Source organism: Buteo buteo, chromosome 13 (genome assembly GCF_964188355.1).
Source record: "Buteo buteo chromosome 13, bButBut1.hap1.1, whole genome shotgun sequence".
NCBI classification, from domain to species: domain Eukaryota; kingdom Metazoa; phylum Chordata; class Aves; order Accipitriformes; family Accipitridae; genus Buteo; species Buteo buteo.
This window is the reverse complement of record NC_134183.1, coordinates 4019704-4039137: the sequence shown is the minus strand read 5'-3', so window position 1 is coordinate 4039137 and position 19434 is coordinate 4019704. Positions and strand designations below refer to the sequence as shown.

The 19434-nt window shown below is 37.4% G+C and overlaps 1 protein-coding gene across 5 annotated transcripts in view; it reads right to left on the bottom strand.

Annotated features, from left to right (window-relative positions):
- PRKCA (protein kinase C alpha) overlaps positions 1-19434 on the bottom strand; it is a 161503-nt gene that overhangs the window by 33935 nt on the left and 108134 nt on the right. For all 5 annotated transcript variants that reach the window (XM_075044249.1, XM_075044250.1, XM_075044251.1 and 2 more), the window contains exons 6-8: positions 15733-15889; positions 15503-15637; positions 14660-14756 (exon numbers count right to left, since the gene is read on the bottom strand). In XM_075044249.1, the coding sequence (XP_074900350.1) occupies positions 14660-14756; positions 15503-15637; positions 15733-15889 (389 nt within the window). The remainder of the gene's footprint in view (positions 1-14659; positions 14757-15502; positions 15638-15732; positions 15890-19434) is intronic.

Here is a 19434-nt window from a genome sequence, read left to right as displayed (position 1 = left end):
CTTCTCCAAACCCTAATGAGGAGTGCAAAGTGAAGAAGTGATTTAGGGGCTAGTAATCCATTACTGCACTACATTTCAATCGCGGTAAATGTTCTCATTGAGTCTTTTCAAAACTTTCCTTCTGATTTTTTACTGTGAAGACAATCTAATAGGACAAAACAATAAATCTGAACATTGGCTCTTCTGCCATCCAGTTATTATCTATAGTTCAGAAACTTAAGAATTACAGAGCAAAAAGACTGAATCGGTCATTTTTCCCATTAGCCAATAAATAAATAAAATTTGTGAAGAATTTAAAAAAACCCAACCCTACACAATTCACATTCCTACCCTCAATCTCTTTGTGCCAATGATCTACATGTCATTATGTCAGCACTTTAACGCCTTGTATCGCTCACTTGCATTCTCTTCTGCTGCTGTTCGCAACATTCAGCTCGGGAAGATTGGCTTTGTTCCCCTATGGCAAATGAACACTGGGTTCCAAAACTGCCCAAACTTGCAGCCACCCCCCAAGCACAGCTTCAGAAGGGAAAACCCCCCATCATTGCCCACGAAAAATATTCAAGGCAACAAAAGACCTTGCGACGTGCAGTTCACTAGAGGATATATTTCTCAGTTGTCAAGGCAACTTGCTCTTAGCAAGTTCACAGCTGCCCAGCGGGGAGATCTATCGGTAACAAATTTTCAAGAGGAGAAAGTGATAAACGAAAAAACATTTAACAACAGCGCTGGATTCCCATCACATGTGCGAGGTATATACACATACAGCACACACAACTTCTGTTTGGAAACAGCACGCTTATGGCCACATTTCATCCGTTACTTATTGGTTCCACTGACACCTACCGGGAAAAGAAATCGAGAGCTTTGTTCCCAGCAGCTGAGCCTCCTCGAGACGCACAGCTCCGGTTTGCATTGCACACCAGCACCCCCTCCCCTCCTCTCTAGCAGATTCCACCTAGCACTGACTGCTTTGCCCATGCAGTCGCATTCAGCCATAAATAGGAAATGAATGATGGAACAACAGAGACCTGCACTGGCTTCAGTTTCCATTGCAAAAAAAATCACAGTTTTAATAGCATGAGGGTCAGCAGTCTAAAGACTGACTGAGCAGGGTTTATCTTGGGTCCTAAGACTTTTCTGAGATCTGTGGAGCAGGAACATCCTCTTGCCATGATTTAATCCATCTGCAAAACTTTAACAAAATCTCTTCTTCCCCCACTGCAGTAAGTTCTCACCAGTTCTTTGCTAGACCTTAACATGCTCTTCAGGTGTCACTGAGTGATGGAACAAGCCATCTCATGCTAGCCCACCTTGTTCCCAATGTTTCTCTTCCTAATTCTTAAATTAACCCAAAGCCATAGCAGAACCGCAGGTAACAATCTGCGTATCACTTAAGGAAATGGCAAAATGGGTGGTGAGGCAAGAAAAGGAACTCTGTAAATAGTAATGTTCCAGTCTCACTATTAGGGCCCAGGAGGCTTTGGCTGCAAGTGTGAAATTAATGCTTAGTTATGTCTGTCACTACCTGGACTCAACACAACAAGCATCAGAGCAGCTCAGAGCTCAGACAAACCATAGAAGATGTCACTGACGGAGCTGGCAAAACTCATACTAAGGACATAAAAAAGAGAAACTGAAATAACTTATCCGAGTCTCAAGGCAGGACAAAAAGTCTGACTCGGGTTTCCAGTCACGAAAGCTCAGTGGGGATTTTGATCAACCGGTTGAGCCATTAGCAAGTATTTAATAAAGTAAATAAATCCAATAAATTTCAAGTCAAAATCTGGAGGAAAAAACCTCCCATTCACTGAAATGATCTCCATCATTGTGGCAGCTTTTTTCTTATTTTATTGCATTTCCAATTCCATGTAACTATAGATGCTATGAAGGACTATCAATTTCCTAGTTTATACAACTTAATTATCAGGATGCTGAGAATGTGAAATGAGAAAAGTCCATTTCTAAGCCCCAGCAAGACCTAATACTTCACCAGACTGAGTTTTAAGCTTAATACCATAACCTAATGCAAGCATGTAATTCATTAGCAGAGACTTTTGTAGTCATGGAAACAACACAGAAAAGAGAAAGTTAAGAGCCTAAGCTCCAGATTTAGCAAGCCAGCAACTCTAACCAGAGAGGGGATGGCACGAGCGTTACATCTTGGTCCAGCCTGAGCTCATGTCCTTGCTGTTGCAAGTCAACAGAGGGAAGGAACTCCCTTGGCCATTTTACCTGTTTCCCTACAAAACATGTGCTGAGCAATCTGGAGAGATGCTTTTGCATTAAATTTCCTGTGAAGTACAACAAAAGACAGTCTGTGGCTCTTGTGCTTCTTTCCTTGACTTAACAAATGCTTACGAAGAAGGCGGCCACACTTGGCTTTTTCCCATCCTACTGTGCACTCTCACTGATTCTTACTTATTATTTTCAAGAATAAATTAACTAGTGAACTAAATTACAGAAATGTATTGCACTAATGAATGTATACGTACATATTTATCCATATAGAAAGGAGCATGCTTGGACTAGACTGCAGCAGACTGAAGATGCCTACACGAGTGCAATACAGCAAGACACACCCGTACCAGGGAGATGCACTGTACCACGGACATTGTCAAGGATTCATGAGGTTTACACAGATTGTTTTTCAGCCATGTATTCCTTGGTGAAATTACATTTGAGCAAAACTTCTTTGCAGAAAGAACACCACTGAAAAGATGCAAATGAGCAGAAAGCTGTTTATCTGCACTCTTACATTTACTTTCATGACGGCAATGTCACTATGGTGAACTATGACGTAATTAGTAAAAAATGCAATATAGAAAAATGAAAATGTGTTTTTACTTCAATAGCTAAAATAGCTATTGAAAAAATAGCTAGAAGAAAAGTTCTTATCATTCCTGTTGCTAATAAAAAGGCATGAAGGCAAAGCAGGATGTTTCATAAAAATGTAAATGGAGAGGGTGACAAAACTCTACCTGAGAGTTAAATATGGACTATTTTATGACTTCAGGTTAACTTTCCCCTGACTTCCTCTCCTCCTCCCCTTAAACTTGTGTCACATTTACCCTTTTGGTTAGTAATAGTAAATTTATTTAAAGGATTTGTCTGAAAAAAATATTTGTGCCATATGCAAAAATGACTGAAAATGCCATTTTGCAGAAAGTATGTCCAAGAACACAGGAAACCCACTCCTGAAGCCCACCCATGTGCTGTACTGCTTTGCTCATCATGAAGGAATTTTGATATTAGGGAGTCCATGAATTAGTTTGGGTTACAAATAACAGAAGGGAAAGCAGTGTGTCCCACAACAAATTCTGGATGATTAGTAAAACTGAGTTATTTTGTCTAATCCTACCACGAGCTGTGTGTTTGGAACCCATGCCTCTTCTAACACCTTGCAGGTTCACAAAATTAATGAGATAATTCTACTTCGTGACTCAGAGATTTCCATGGCGGTCTATTTCTCTCACCTAGCATATAAAGCTGTGCATGATGGAGGCAGGTAATCACAGAATTCATGAGGCACCTGAAGGTAGAGATGAACTGAGCAATACAAAGGTGAGCAGAGGCAGTACTTGCTTTTACAGCTGCAAATTATTACGTATTTTGATTAGAGGAAAAATTATCATCAGTGCCAGTTAAAAATCTTGAATAAAGGGCTGGATGAAAAATGTTACACTGAATTTTATCAAAATAGCAGTTTAATTTAACGGGTTTGTATCTTTCTAAATACATACATACAAACAATTTGCATTATTTCCTTTCTTTCAGGACTTTTGCTGGAGACAGCTTTTTGCTTTGGGAGCGATTCTGTGTTCTTTACTGACCTCTTGTGGTCTCCAACTCCGAGGAGAAATTATTTTCTCCAGCCCAACATTACGTTAAACGGATGTTTACTTAGGATAAAGGCAATAAAAGAATCCTGAAGGACAGTACAACAGCTTAATATACCATACAGCATCTCAGCAGAGCTGCTTATTTTGGGGGGGTTATAATCACATTCCGTGTTCAATTTTTTTTTTTTTTTTTTTTTTTTTACTTTTTTGGGTTGCTGTATAGAAGTTAAAACTGTATGAAGTACTTGAATACATAATTTCTAAAAAATTCCCAAATTTGCCAGGCACAGAATTAAGGTAGCCATATCGCCTAAAAAATGTAGACAATGAAGTCAAATGACTATGAAAGACAGTCATTTGAAAAGGGATATAGCTATCCTTAGAATAGGAGTTTCAGGGAATATCGCCCTGCACAACGGATTTCTGGCTGTAAGCAGTGAAATCTAGAGAGGGAAGAGTTTCCAGTTACCCATTTGGCACTGTCAACATGTTTAATCTGTTTAATAATCCTGTGGCCACCTGAGTCTACTTTGTGTTCTGCCTTTATTGCCAAACACGTTATCCCCTGCAACAGAGCAGTGTCTAACTAGATGAAATGTAATTAAAGAGGCTGCCTAGGAATAATATTCAAGAATTCTAGCAGAAATATCCTGTGGTAGTGGTAATAAAACCCCTAAACAACAAATACGATGCTAGAACAGCAAATCCCTAAGTGTCAAAAAAAGAACTGTTTTTATATATGCTCCTTCATTTTTTAATTATGCAAATTACTGCTAATTTTCAATAATAAAAAAACCTGGAGTGTAGAATTTGCTTTTAAGCAAGTTTTTCAGCATAACATGCATTTCGATATGGACAAAAAAGAATAAAATTCTGTTCTAAAATAATCTTTAAGGACTTCAGTTCTACCTGATCTTAGTGCAAATCCCTGCAATCAAACACCACACCCATGAAAAGCTGCAGACTAGGACTGATTTAAAACCTTAGGATTCCGTATCCAAGTCTTAACGTGCTGTGAAATTATTTAATGCACACAAACACACACACACACAAAGATGAAGGTGTTTTCTGCATGATGTTGTGAAAATTATTTAAATATACACTTTGCTGGCGGAACAGAAGCAGCATAAATGCATGATCCTTCCCAGTATCTGATAATTTCATAAACAAGTATTTGTGCTGTTTGACCTTGCTCACAGCATTCTCAAATTTGCTATGATATTATAAAATTCATTTTTGTACATTTTACTCGTTTCTAGCTCTGAAGTGTTATATTATCCTCAGGAACACAGCCTTCCTTCTTCGTCTGCTCCTGCTGTTTCCTTTCAATTCCAATCTTGTAAACTCGGGAATATAACCTCCCCAGCAGTCCCACATAAACTGATTACTTACAAAATTATTTCCAAAGACATGCTAACGTCAGTGGCGATTAGCTTGCAGAATGCAGCATGCAGTGACGTTTCTGAGCTTAGGTTAGGGATGCTAAGTCACTGTCAGCAGCAAGCGGAGTGGGCATTTGTAATAATTTAGAGAGAAAAGGCAGACAATAAACAAGGAAGATTTTTTTTTTTTCCATGAAAGAATGGAATTCTTGAGTCTCCTCTTCACACCAGAACAGAGTGCCAACTTTCTTTGCTGGAATTCGTGTTTATAATTCACAAGGACTAAGCATGAATTTTGCCTATGAAGCAGCAGCTGTAGGAAACTGTTCAGCTCTTTTTTTAGCTGCACTCTTATGATGAAAACATGAATTGACCAAGGACTTCTGTCAGTTTATCAGTGCACTTCAAGGTCTGGATTTTACAATGAAGTGACAACACAATGTTAGACATAACTTCGTATTTACTCCAGATGCATTTTTTCAGGGTAGCTTTTGCTCTGGTTTAAAACACATTTAAACAGAGAAACTTGCAACTTCCCTGCATTAAACAACTTTCATCAATGAAACCACCATGTGATTTTATTTTCAAATAAGAAGAGGTGTAAAGGATTGAGGAAGGGTAGTCCTCTTCTGTACAGGCTTTTCTGAGATAAAGATACCAGATAAAGAATCAAGGTTAAGAAAAAATAAGTTACTGATTGCATAACAAATGATTACTGCATTAGGAAATATTTGGCAATGACAAATGGTGTTATTCTTTGTTTTCCTTGTTCAGTATTAAAACATTTGGTAAAATCATGCATTAAGAATATAAATAACTCTTAAAAAATAAAATTTGATTTTTAAATTAAGTATTTTAAGCTTTGAGCTATAACATGTAAACTGCTTTAGGTCAACTTAAATTGTAAAAATACTATTTGAAGATGATAAGGGCTTCAGTAACCTTAGATAGATTCTTACAATAGTTTACAGCACAGGAGCTTCAAATTTTAATTTAATTTGTAACTTAACCAATGTATGAAACTGAAAATGTGATTTGTGTCAGTAACCTTCGCCCTAATAAAGCAAGATAATTTGTTAGAGATACATGCAATAAGAAGTCCACACACATATGTTCTCAATGCTGATATGTATATTTTATGGCAATAATTCAGTGATGTAGTGATTAGTGAAAGAAGTAAAATGGGAAGTAAACAGGTGAATTGGTATTTCAGGTATCAGAGCATCTGTGCATATGGGTAATATCTCTTATGATATAGTATACTCCAAGTAACATATAGCAATATATGTAGTATATTATATCATAAAACATGCATGCTATATTATGTAAATGTATCTATTTAAATATACAGTGAACATGAGCATTATTTGATCTGTGGAAGTTATTTAAAGTTCCATGAGCGTCTTTCAAATTAAAGATGCACCATTTTCCATTTTCCATAAGAAGGTGGCATTCATTTAACTAATTCCTTCAAAAGGAAAGGCACACTGCATCTGCTGAGGTTTGATGACCCCTTTTTTGTAAGTAAGCTTCTAATCTGGGGAGTACCGTGACAAATTAGGGAAGATTCATACTTCAATTTTTTTTTTTTAATCCGTTAGAAAAGCTTAAACTGGGGAAAAAAACGAGTGCATCCTTAAAACAGTGAGAATGAAATTGAATTTAATAAACTTCAAACATTGGTAAAGAGGGTTGTGTGAAGAGAAAGGTGTAGGAGAACACCAAGGAGAAAACTACCTTGAAGAAGTGGATATTTACATGACAGTCCTGGAAGAGACAGGAAAGGGAGAAACACTGCTTCGTTAGTAAAGGGCTGGCAAAGCAAAGCAACAACAATTAGTAGCAGAAGTAAACAAATAAAGACACAGCAGCGAGAATACAGAAATGGACACATCTGTTATGCACAGAAAAATCACAAAAAAGAAATTGTGGTGTTAATCACCCTAACAGTAAGGAGCACAGTACAGCATAGCACAGTGAAGTACAGGTCTTCACGAAACTGCTCTTCAATGTCAACCTCAGTCTTGTACATACATACGCTTCATGCATGAAACATTCCTCATGTTGTTAAACCACCGCAATGCATAAAGCTAAAGGTATGTAAAGATGTGGGTAGTCTGGGCTCTTATCAACTAATGAGCACTGTTAGAGGGGCAACAGCACAAAAGTTACTTTTAATTTTCTTTTTTTCTGTTTTGAGACACACATTTAATCTTTATATAAGGGATAAAGAAATCCCTGCTATAAATATGATCTTCCACGTACATTCTTCACCTTAAATCACAACACACAGACTGAGAAAAGCCTTACAGAAATCACAAGCTGATACTAACTGAGACCAGAGATATATGTCAGCTGGTTAAAAAAATCTCAAGTTCTCTAGCTTCAGATATGGTGAGTGGATGGGAAACCTCCAGATAACTGTATATGGGAATTCCCTCTGCCAAACTATAGTATGGAACAGATGGAGAGTTCTAACAGCATCTCTATAATGCTGCAAACTATTCTCTAATGATTAAATATGCACAATTTAAAAATAGGAATGAGTGCCATGGCCAAAAAAAGAAGCTCTTCTTTTTATATCTCTGTATACATAACGAGTGTGGATTGATGTGCCAGTGATATTTTGGCTGGTCATGATTTCAGTGTAGCTGTGTCTGTTTCCTGAAAAGTAAATTTAATCTTTTCGTTTACAATTTGAAGTGTCAGCAATGTTATTTCTCTTTTCCATGTCACCTTTGCTGAACTGCCTGAAGTTACAGTTATTACCTCAAAGTGGGAACTCGTATGGGTTAGATACAGTTATGATGGAGATCATATCTTTTATTTATTTCCCCCCCAAAAAAAAGAAAAAAAAAAAAAGAGTAAAGTAACTGCAGTGTAACAGCTCTGGGGCAAAACCATCACCATCCTTCAAAGACTTAAAAGAAATGTCTCCTTCACAGCCCTTACAGAACTTTACAGAGACTGGAAGAACTTAACTCACAAATTAACAAAACCACAAGCTCTTCTACAGGTGTTTTTGAATGACAATATCATATTTAATTAGAAAACTCACTGGGTTCTTAAGAAGCTACTGAAACAGTCCCTGGAGTCTTCTGCTAAGGCCAGGCTATGCAACTGCAGAATATTTACCCAGCCTCCAGCTCAGAATTAAAACTGTTCTAGGATGTCCTGGCCATTGATTAAAGGAAAGAAAGAAAATATCCTTTTGACCTAAAACTGTTGTGAATATCAGAAAAATGTCAGATTAATGCAGAAAGTACTGTCCTCCTCCTTTCTAAAAAAGCAGCCAGAAACTGCTTTTAAAAAAATAAAATTAAAGGGAGTGTTAAAGATCTAAGAAATGCAGTACCTGCAGTGAAACAGAGTTGATGTACCGATGTTCAGAAAGGGAATGATGAATAAATAAAAGAGGTTTCTTTAGTGTTAGACTGTAACAACATTGAAACTCATCAGAAAGCTTTAATTGTGCCTTGAAATCTGCGGACATTTTCAAATCCATTTAACACCACCTATACTCCCACAAAGAGAGGCCTGATGGTGTAAATAAACGTTAGCTCTGCATTCAACAGATCTATATACAGACTGAGATAGGTTACATGTTCGTAAATTCACGTCTGCACAAGGACTAACACGCAAATTTGGTCAAACAAAATGCTGCCCTGTGTACTGGGGGAGTTTAGTAGCACATCAGAAGCAGAAATATCTACAGCGCCTGCGTCACTGGAGAGGTTCTAGGTATTTATAACCAAGCCTGATGGCCAAGCACCACATTGTCCCCGTTCTTCTATTTAAAATGGTAAGGCATTTTAAAAGACATTTTCTTTAGGATCATAATAATAGTTATGTTTAGAAGCACTGAGATGTCACCAAAATGTCACCACTGACTGTACATTCCAATTTGCAGATACAATATCTACCCTGTTCTGAACTCTGTTCTCTCTCTCCTTATGCTTCGATCTGTTTATTCTGCAAAAGGAAACTACAGGTCTCGCTTCTGTACAGCCTTCATCAGCGATTCTACTGGCACAAAGCAGCTGAAAACATAACTCACGTCACGATAACCTGAGAACAGCCAAAGCAACAGCACGGGGCGTCCGGCCCCACCAGCTACAGTCCTCGGGAAACACCGCAAAGCCAGCTCACGTCACTTCTTGGCAGCAAAAAGAGCCCATCGGGCAACTGGACAATAATAAACAAGAGCTACTCCTGGATGGTTTGTCTAGTACCTGGATCAGTCCCAGAAGGGGAAGACTGGAAATAGAGCGTACAACCAGTATGGCCACTTTCCCTGGGTACTCTGCCCAGCCTTCCTACTACACACGGGTTTATGGATCTGGCCCACAATGTTGACAAACAGATGAAAATGGTTACTAACACCGACTGGTAATTATTTTGCAGAAGAAGTACTTATCAGAATAATGTCATCTTGTTGTGGAGTGATTTTATTGTTATTCACTTAATTAAATGGCACGGTACAAAACTAACAGCCATGAAAAGCCACTTGCACCTGATGTCTCAGTTGAAATCTCTAACATAAACCCATAAACTCGATTCGAAGCTAGCAGCCACGGGGGTAGATGTGGCTGTGGACATATGTCCCCAAGGAAGCACCTCCCAAGGTCCTCCAGAATGGTCCTGCACGGATCCCCACGGTGGGGACAGTAGTCTGAGCTCTCAAAAACTAAGCGAATGATTTTGTTCTACTGAAACCCACACAGAGAGCTACACTAACGGAAATAATTAGAACAAAAGAAAATTCTGACAAGAGTATGTACCAGGAGGACCATTATATATCTTCCCCACAGATGCCTTAAAATGAAGATTATATGAGCAGTAACCTATTCCCTCATAACAACTTGTTTGGATCACTTCAATTACCAAAGCTGACTGTAGTGACTCAGATTGCTCCAGTCACTTAATATACCTTGTACTTGGTAAATGTATCCACATGTAAGGATCATAGCTACTGTTCTTTTTTTAATTAAAATAAATAATTGATATGGAGCATAACAGCTGCTTTATTTCTATTAATATTTTCTGTGATGGTGATGTGGAAAGAAGGGGACAAACAGAATAATTAACCAGCCTACTTTTAAACCAGTATTAGTCTATTATTGTTCTAAGGTGATATTTAAGTATCAAGAAGTGCTTTACTAAGTAGCAAATTACAGGAAACAGGGCTTGACAAGACTGAAATAACTTCCTACAACAGAAGTTTTAGAACTGGCACATTTCTTTTCCTCAAATAAAAAAACAGAACAATGCCCTAAATGGCAAAAAAAATATTACTGCTCAAATCATAACCAGGTATGAAAAATACAATAAGGTTGCCTTATTTCAATATTCTGCTTTTTTCTCTAACTAGCAAAATACTGTAACAGGAAAACAAGTATGTAAGAAATAGTAGATATTGCAGTTAAAAGACTTGCTAGTTTGGGTCCATGGAGCCACCTGGGACTGTTGGGAGTTCCCATGGCAACCTCAGCATGGACAATTATGGAGCAGCTACAATTACTGTGAATATGCCTGTTGAGAACGGAGTTTCATTTTGAGATGGCTACAAATAATGCCATTCCGGAGAGAAAATTCACAACCAAAGGTTAAAACCAAATGAAAAACAGTGACAGATTTTATCCTGCCTCCACTTCCTACAGGAGTATATTTTTATCTCTAAATATTAATAATGATGTATCATCTATAAATCACTGAAGACAGATTTGATCATGCTGCTAAATGAGCAGATAATTGATTTGTAAGTTTTAGCGATAGGTGAGATCCAAAAAATATGTAGAATGATTAAATTGTGTCGTATAGAAAATACTGCACTGCACCTATGCATAATACACCTCAATTTCTATATACTGGACATCTTCATATAGATAATACAGAGACAGTATATAAAAAGAAAACTTGCAGTAAAATCTAAAAATACGTAGCGAGGTCACTGCATGATTCCATTAATAAAACCACCATCCTCCTCAACTCTTCTTTCTTTCCCAAATTTGGTCCCACTTGTTGGATAGGATCTATAACGACTGGGCACAAGCCACGTGTTAATTCTTCAACTGGTTTAGATATGGCAGAATGGGCCATGAGTTAACTTTTTCTCAGGACAAATAGTTTTTACTGTTCAATTACAAATTAAGTGAAGAGAATGTTTGAATCTATTATTTATTTACTTATTTAGAATCTCGTACAGCTATTTTATGGTAGATTTACTTTGAGTAAATGACTTAAAGAATTTGTGCCAGAAGGTCCAGTAAGTAAAGCAGCATTCCAATGAGATTTGTGTGACTAATAAGCACATTTAAAGAAGAAGTCTGGGTTGTCAAACTGGACCTAGAAGGAAGTGATAGGATTGTGTAAACAGTTTGAAATCAATGAGAGCTTGAGGCCAAATCTTAAAGATGTCTGTTGAACTATAGATGCAGGCAGGTATTTTAAAAATTCTCATTGATTTAAAAGGGAGGTAGTTCCTAAGTGCTCTTGGAGATTCTACTGAGCACATTTCTAAACTTTAGTCAAAAGGGCAAAGCCAGTTTTAAGAATGCCTTAGATTTTTTTATTTTTCTTTAAGACCAGAAACTGGTTTCAAAAATTTCACATCTGCTGGCTCTCTGATCTTTTATAACCTGAAAATATTCTTATTCTTTTTTAATAGTAAGCAATGAAATTCTCATCCTAAAGTTTCTCTATTCTTGCATAGCTTAGGTTTGCATATAGCTCTTTACTCTGAAGACCACCATTATTCATTTTAAGTATTTGATATTAGTAATGCAATACTTTTGTAGAAATTGTTGTCATTTTGTACTCAAAATTAAATCAATGTAGCTTGGATATCAATCACACTGTCATATATCGAAAAGTAGACCAAGCACCACAAATGTAGACTTGATTAGCAAGCACTCTGAAGTTACTCTCTTCTATAAACTGATAAATGAGAAGATAGCTCAGTATGACCTCTCGGTCTATCTATATTCTTAATCTTCCTGACAAATACAGTCCCCTAGTAAAATGGCAGTCAAGATCTGCAGTCTTCTTCCTGTAAGGTTTCAAAGCTGATTTCAGAACAGTGGAAATATTTATTTAGATGATGTCATTAAATCACAAATAGCAGTATATTTCTCAGTGCTATCTACTTGTTCCTTAGTATAGGATACCTAAAATAAAATGACTATGTAAGCCAAGATAAAAATCATAAGAAAAATAACATAAAAGATGATCAGAGTCAGCACCACTTATGCACCATACCAGAATAGCTAATAAGTTAAATACCACCATTCAGACATCTGTGCTGTTAATTTTTACAAGCCATCACAGTAATTCCCCTTGAAACTAAGCATGAACATTACTTGGAAGGTGCTGCTTCCCTCTGTTCCTTCTCATATTGGTAGACTTTGAGAGAGAGAAAGAGGTTGAACCTAAATCCTTTCACCGTGTAATACTGCATTATACTAGCCTTGGTCTAGTTATAATTACACGTTTTGTTCGGTTACCAATATTCCCATATATCATCACTAAGTTTTAAAACTGTTCATTATCCAACTCTGTAAATGATATTCCTGGAGACAGTGTGTTCACTGAAAACCTATTCCCTTTCCTTGATTAATTCAGACCACTAAAATAGCATCAACCAGGCTACCTCCAGAACAGGGAAAGCCTCAAATGCACGGTGCTGAAGCTGAACTAATTAGACTGTGAGACAGACTAATTATTTCTGAGGCAGAGCTGACCCTATGTGAAGCTGCCATTTCTGGGACCCAGTCCAGCAGCTTTACATCATGCAACCTCTCAGGATTTCTACTCCCCTTCATAGCAGGACACAGATAAACCCTGACTCTTCATTCTGCAACCAATGTATTTACAGTAGGCTTAAGAAAAAAAACTAAGAGACTGTAAATTCAATATGCAAACATACTGCATATAATAACTGACATTTTTAAATAGACAATTTTAGTGGCTTGTCTTTGTGCTGTCTCTGTCCTGAGAAAAACTGGGTAGATTTCCGTACCTGTATCACCAACATACACATATCCACCCAATTCTAGACTCTGTATATTGCACAGAGACATGTAGAGATGAAAATAATTACTTTTGAAGCTATTCTTTCTAAGGGGGATAAAAAGTAAATATGATCTTGAATAGAAAATGACCTAGTGCAGCAAAATAAAATCACACTGGTCAGATCACAATTGTAAAGAAAGGAAAATGGAATGGAGTTTCAAATATTTCTCAAATGTATAACAAAAATCATAGTTCATGCTGCAGACAAAAGTATGGTAGCTGATCCAAATGTGTTCAGAAGAAATTGGTGCACCTTTTCTTTTTCTTTCTTGAAAGTTGAACATGTGCCGTTTTTCCTCACTTTCTTGGGTTAACCCATCTTTTATAATAACAATGTAGAATTCTGCCTGATGGTGAACATAAAAAATTGCCATTTCAGGTTGAAAGGAACAGGCGTAAGTGTTTGTTTATGCACGATAGGTACATGAATTACTTTTTGGATAAACAGCTAGGCTAAAGTTGTAAGTGTTCAACCAGAAAAAAGAAAACAATATTGTAGACTGGAATATTTCAAATTCAATGTTGTGTATGCAGCTGGAAAGAGTAGTCAGGTCAGATGAGTTGAAGCCAGCACAGCCATTAGCAAAACACCTCCCTCCCCAAGCCATACCTTTCCTGTTGCTGGGTTTAAAGTCCAGCAAGTATTTTGCTGTAATATCAGCTGTAGTTCTGAGAAGAGGCAGAGTTGCTGGCTAAGTCTGTTCATTAAGAAACAATTCCTTTGCATGGCACAGTGAGACCATGCTTGTGAGTACCAGCCACTCCAATTTGCACCACAGAAGGCAGGAAGACTGCGAAAAGTATAGCTTTTCTTCAATTTTTCTTTTCTGTACATAACCAGCAATACCTCTTATCCTTAGAAACTTCCATACCCACGTTAAAGATATCAGAATTTCAAATGACAATCTTCTACAAAGATTTTGAGCCTCCAAATAATCAGTAATTAGCATTGTAAATAATTTCTTTAAGGAAAAAAAAAGTGTGAAATATTCTAAGTATTAAAAACCTGTTGTTTCTGAGAAGTGCATTTGTCGAATAATGTAGATACTAGTGATAACAGCTGGCAGATTTTGCAGCAAGTATTAAAAGACATTCAAATTATTACATATACTTCACATAAAATATTTTAAAATACTAACTTACAAGTGTCATAGCAGAGAAGTTGAACTGTCAGAAAAATGATACCACTATTGAATTAAACCATTTGGTCCAATCTTCAAGAAACCCAAAGGCACATACTGCTGTCACAGGCAACAGAAATAGTAGCACTCTAATATATATAGCTCTTTTAACAGGCGCTTTTTTTTTAATAAGTTGAAAAATGTATGTATTGTATAGTTGCACCCATTTGTGTTTAATCCTCACCTCAAACTTCTGCCGGAGCTCTGCATTTCCATCTTCATCAGCATCTGGAATTGGAACGTTATAATATTCACCTTCTTCTTGATTCAGCAGCTTGTACCTGTGGAACATTTGAGAAAAAAATGGTGACTTTATAGTTTTATTCCCGTTAGATTTAAAATCTGATTTAGTTGTTTGTGTGTGGCTTGTATCAATGTCACAGGTATGTAAAGAACTGCTTTCAAAGATCTAAAGCAAACTCAGAAACAGAATATATTTAACCTAAAATTAGATCTTTAATCCCAAACTATCTGCCAAGGCAGTTTAATGGACAACGAAATTCTTCACACCTATCCTGTGATATAATGGGAGACATCAACCCTGAAGAACCTTTGCCTCCAGTGCTTCTGTAGCCCTAAACAATTATCTTTGATGAAATATGCTCTTTGAGAAGATGTGATGAGTTCTACCCATAGCTTGGTAGGTAATAAGATGGCATTTTACAAAATCAGTTCCCATGTACTTTGAATTTGCAGAGCTATATATAACGTGATACACTTAGTAATGAATATATCATATTTGAGATAAAAATAAAATTCATATCACAAGACTATGTACACAGAATTGAGTTTGCAGCAGCTCCTGGCTCCAGCAGAAGTTTCATGAACACCACAAAAGAAAAGTATTCCTTTTATTACCCTCCTTTGTTATATATAGCCTATGTTTCCTAGGTTTAGTTGCATTTTCAGTGAATTTATAGCCTGAGAGACAGTAAAAAGCTCAAAAAAAGGTACATTATAGTGAAGAAAAATACTGGTTTTAAAGTTGTGATATATTCTCTCCTTCTCTCTTTTCAGAAACTCTTACCATCCACTGGCTGGCATTTTCATAAGCTCTGACACCCCAAATGAAAGAGATCCCATGAAATCATTTCTGGTTGTTCTGTCCCAGTCCCAGACCTCTACGGATAACCGTCGATCTTTGTCTGTAGGTTTTAATTTACTAAAAAGGAGAGAAATAGAGGAATTTTCAATGTAACACTGAAAGAAATGATTCAATACATGCAAAGATACTACATTAAAAGGCATTAAACTTACAATGTGAATGCCTCATTCCAGTCTGGATTCAGAGTCGAACGGATGGTTTTTGTTTTTTGTTTACTTTCATTCTTAGGATCCGGGATGAGCTTCAGTTTAACGTAAGGATCTGAAAGTCCATTTGGATCCATGGGAATTAGGTTTTTTGCTTCTCGCACTGTCAATATAAAACACAGCTGATTTGTATAGGATTACAAATCACCATTAAGAAAGCAATAACATGTCAAACCAGAGTTATTGAAACACATTGAAAAATAAATCAGATGTGAAACCCACTTGTCAGACTTGGCATGGAAGAAACTACTTGTTGTAAAGTAAGGTTGCACTTAGCGGTATTTATAAGAACAGTACAGAGAAATGACAGGAGAGAAGAGCAATTCACAAATGACATGCAGCTTCCAGGCAGCTCTTCTCCTGCAGTGGAATGATTAAATGTCCAAATCCATCACTATAAATTTTTAAGTGGGTAGCAATTCGTTGTGCTTTTATTTCTGCATCAGTCTTAGGTTATAATGCTACAGGACTATCAGCCAAATACTATAAGGGCGATAGCTGATCACAACAGATTTTAGAAGGTAGGTTATTTGATACAATCCCTCACGGGAAGGTATCTAATACTAAACTTCCGTCGGATCATGGTTTATTAGTTGTCAGATGGAATCGCTGTAAGCATTATGTCATGACAGCAACCAAAGTAAAAGTGCAGAGAAGATAAGTTTAACTTCAGCTTCACAAAAAATGTTAATGTAGCTTCTATTTTTACAATGTCAAAAGAAGACATAAAGTGAGTTAACATATCTCATGTTGCTACCAATCACCGAGAAGAGAGAGACAAGAATAGTCAGCAATCTGCACGAGGTGCCATTCCCCGCAAGGCCACATCCCTACGTGGAACAGGGCAGGCAAAAGTGGGTTACAAAGGCATTTAACAGGGGCTCGGCAGCTTTCGGGTTTCAGTCTGGCTGGAGTTACTGCGGCAGCTCTGGAGTTTGTTAAGCGGTTCAGAAGTCACGGCAGGAGAGTGGAGTATTCCAGTGGATGAGTAAAGAGAGTACCTCTTCCCTCTTGTAGAGGACCAGCATAACGCCCGGGTAACATTTATACAACATGTAAGGTTTTATTCTGTGTTAACGGCATTCAGCCATCAGCTTTTGCTGAACCTCAGAAGAAGAGGTGAATTTTCCTTATGCTGTAAAATTCCATCCTACCCAAACCAGTCATGCTGTGATGAACTGCAGGGATCAAGTTGGAGATGGGGAATTCAGAGCTCATAACCAGGCACTGCAAAACCTGCTGGGAGCAGTAATTCCCTGGGCTTGTTTTGGACAGAAAACGGCTTTCATTTGGGAATTCTTTTGTGAGATTCATAGTTTAAGATTAGAATTGTTCCTGGAAAGAAAATCACAAGAAGCTTTGAGGGTGACATGGTTCATAGGGTATGAAGGCAGGCCAGCACTTAAGAGTGAGTCACTGGAGATATTATGCCAGATTGACAGTGCCCTCAGCTACTGCTTTCACAGTGTCAGCATCAGAAGGGCTTTTTTAGTTTATCTGCCTAACTGAAGAAATCTGAAAGGAAATTTAGGAAAGATCAACCCTTAAGTCACCTAATATTTCTTGATGGAAAGCATTTCCTACCAAAATTTGAACTTTAGAGTCACTTAAGGACTCAATCAGAGCCAATGGAAAAAAAAAAAATGCTGTCAGCATCTTCAGCAACAGATAGTTACTGTTTGCTCATGGCACTCTTCTCCTTTTCCCCCAGATTTAAATGGCATTTTCATACTACAGACAAGAATTATAGACCTTCCCAGGATTTTAACCTGTTATTTCCCAGCATGGAGGTTGAAAGGCATCCAAGCAACACAGATATTTTATAATGTGTTGTTTACTCTCATTATTTATAGAATAACAGGAGGACAGTTTTTGGGCAACAGTCTAATGACGTATAAACCAGCTGAAGTACATCTTTTCAAAATGTCCTTTGTTCTCCCTTTAGAAATACAGGCAGGGCTGTGGTGGATTGACAACTGTGCACTGCTGCTTCCATAAGACAGAAAGAGATGGGCAATGATCATAAAGCACAGGACAGGTATTGTTGTGCTTTATTTAAGGCCAGTGAAATGAGACTGTGGTGTTGACAATACGCCCGTTATAACATAGCACCGAAGGTGATTTACAAAACCATACAACAGTTCTGTTCCATTTCCTATACACCAGGTGGATTCACAAATTGATGTTACTAGCTCCAGGCTGACATTTTCCTTTTACATGATGGAGAGAGTGTTTTAGTGTTCATAATGATTGTGTTCTTCCAAATGACATAACTGCTAAGTAGTGCTTTAGCGCATATCTACTACTTAGCCATTGTGTCGTATGATTCAAGCTGCAGAGGCAAAATTTTGGGGTGAAAAACCAGCCACTGCCACAGAAAACACATAATTTCAAACAGTTTGACCCTCTCTGTTTATTTAATGAGAGAGTGTTAAGTGTGGCAGAACAAGCTGGAAGAGAGAAATACCAGATATAACTGGTACCTTATGTCCAAAATAGCTGTAGAAAGAAGGTAGAGTACAGGAATGCAAGCTATTTATTTGGAACACACTAGTTTATTTGTCAAGATAATTCTCATGCAGAACAGATACCCTGATGTAAATTAGTTATGGAAATTAGATCATAGCTGGAAAGGAATCACATTAACTTGAACCAACAGTTGATACTGATTAAGTTAGGTTTCTTAAATTTGTATTTCTAAAATGAGAGACAAAAAATGCTTATGGGCTAAAAATTTAAGTAAAATGTAATTCTATTCACTAACTATATTACTCAAATAATTGTACCAGAAAAAATACACTGTGTTTTAAAAGAACAGAAACAAGCGTCTTCTTTGCAGAGCGTTTCATCTGTAGTTTTCCACAATCCCTGTGTAAAGCTGACAGGGCTTTGCAATTGGGAAAATGAGAGCTGTCGGTCCAGAGAAACTGTCTCCATTCTCATTTACTCTGAGTTTGCCCTTTGAGGGTCTCCACACCCAGTGGTCAGCTGGAAAACCATTTCTGTTTTCAACCCATGAAAAAAACCCAAATGACCCAATATTAAAATTTAGCACACTAAAAGTGATCTTCAAATACTTCTGAGGAATAACATCAAGACTAAACAACTTAATTTAGTTAAATATTTACAATCCCAAAGGGACTAAGAACCATAAAGTGAGTGATGAAGTGACAGCCTTCAATGCGAATTGCTCTCTGTCTCATCCTATATTTGGGGTTTGGGGTTTTTTTGGTTTTTTTTTTGTCTCGTGCATGGCACTTGTGACTGCACTGCCAGGTTTGGCACATGAACTATTACTTCGAAATCCACTTTTTGATTTTTATTTCTATACTGTAGTTTGGCATAAGGGTGTTCTACATGTGTTCCCTATGTGTTCTACAGCTTCCTAGAAACATACAGTAGGAAGTTTTTTGTTAAAATTCCTTGAAGAAAATTGCTTAATTTTAACATGGCATCTTCAGACTAATCCTTTATGTTTAAATTTTACCTGGAGATGCTCAGTGTGAAACCAAGCAGAATTTTGAGAAATTGGCTGGGTGGATGCAGAGCCATTCTCTGAGGCTCTGCTATGGAGAGCTCCCCAGAGAAAGGCATCACCGATTAGACTTGATAAATGCTGCCGAGCCCAGAAAACAACACTGACAGCAG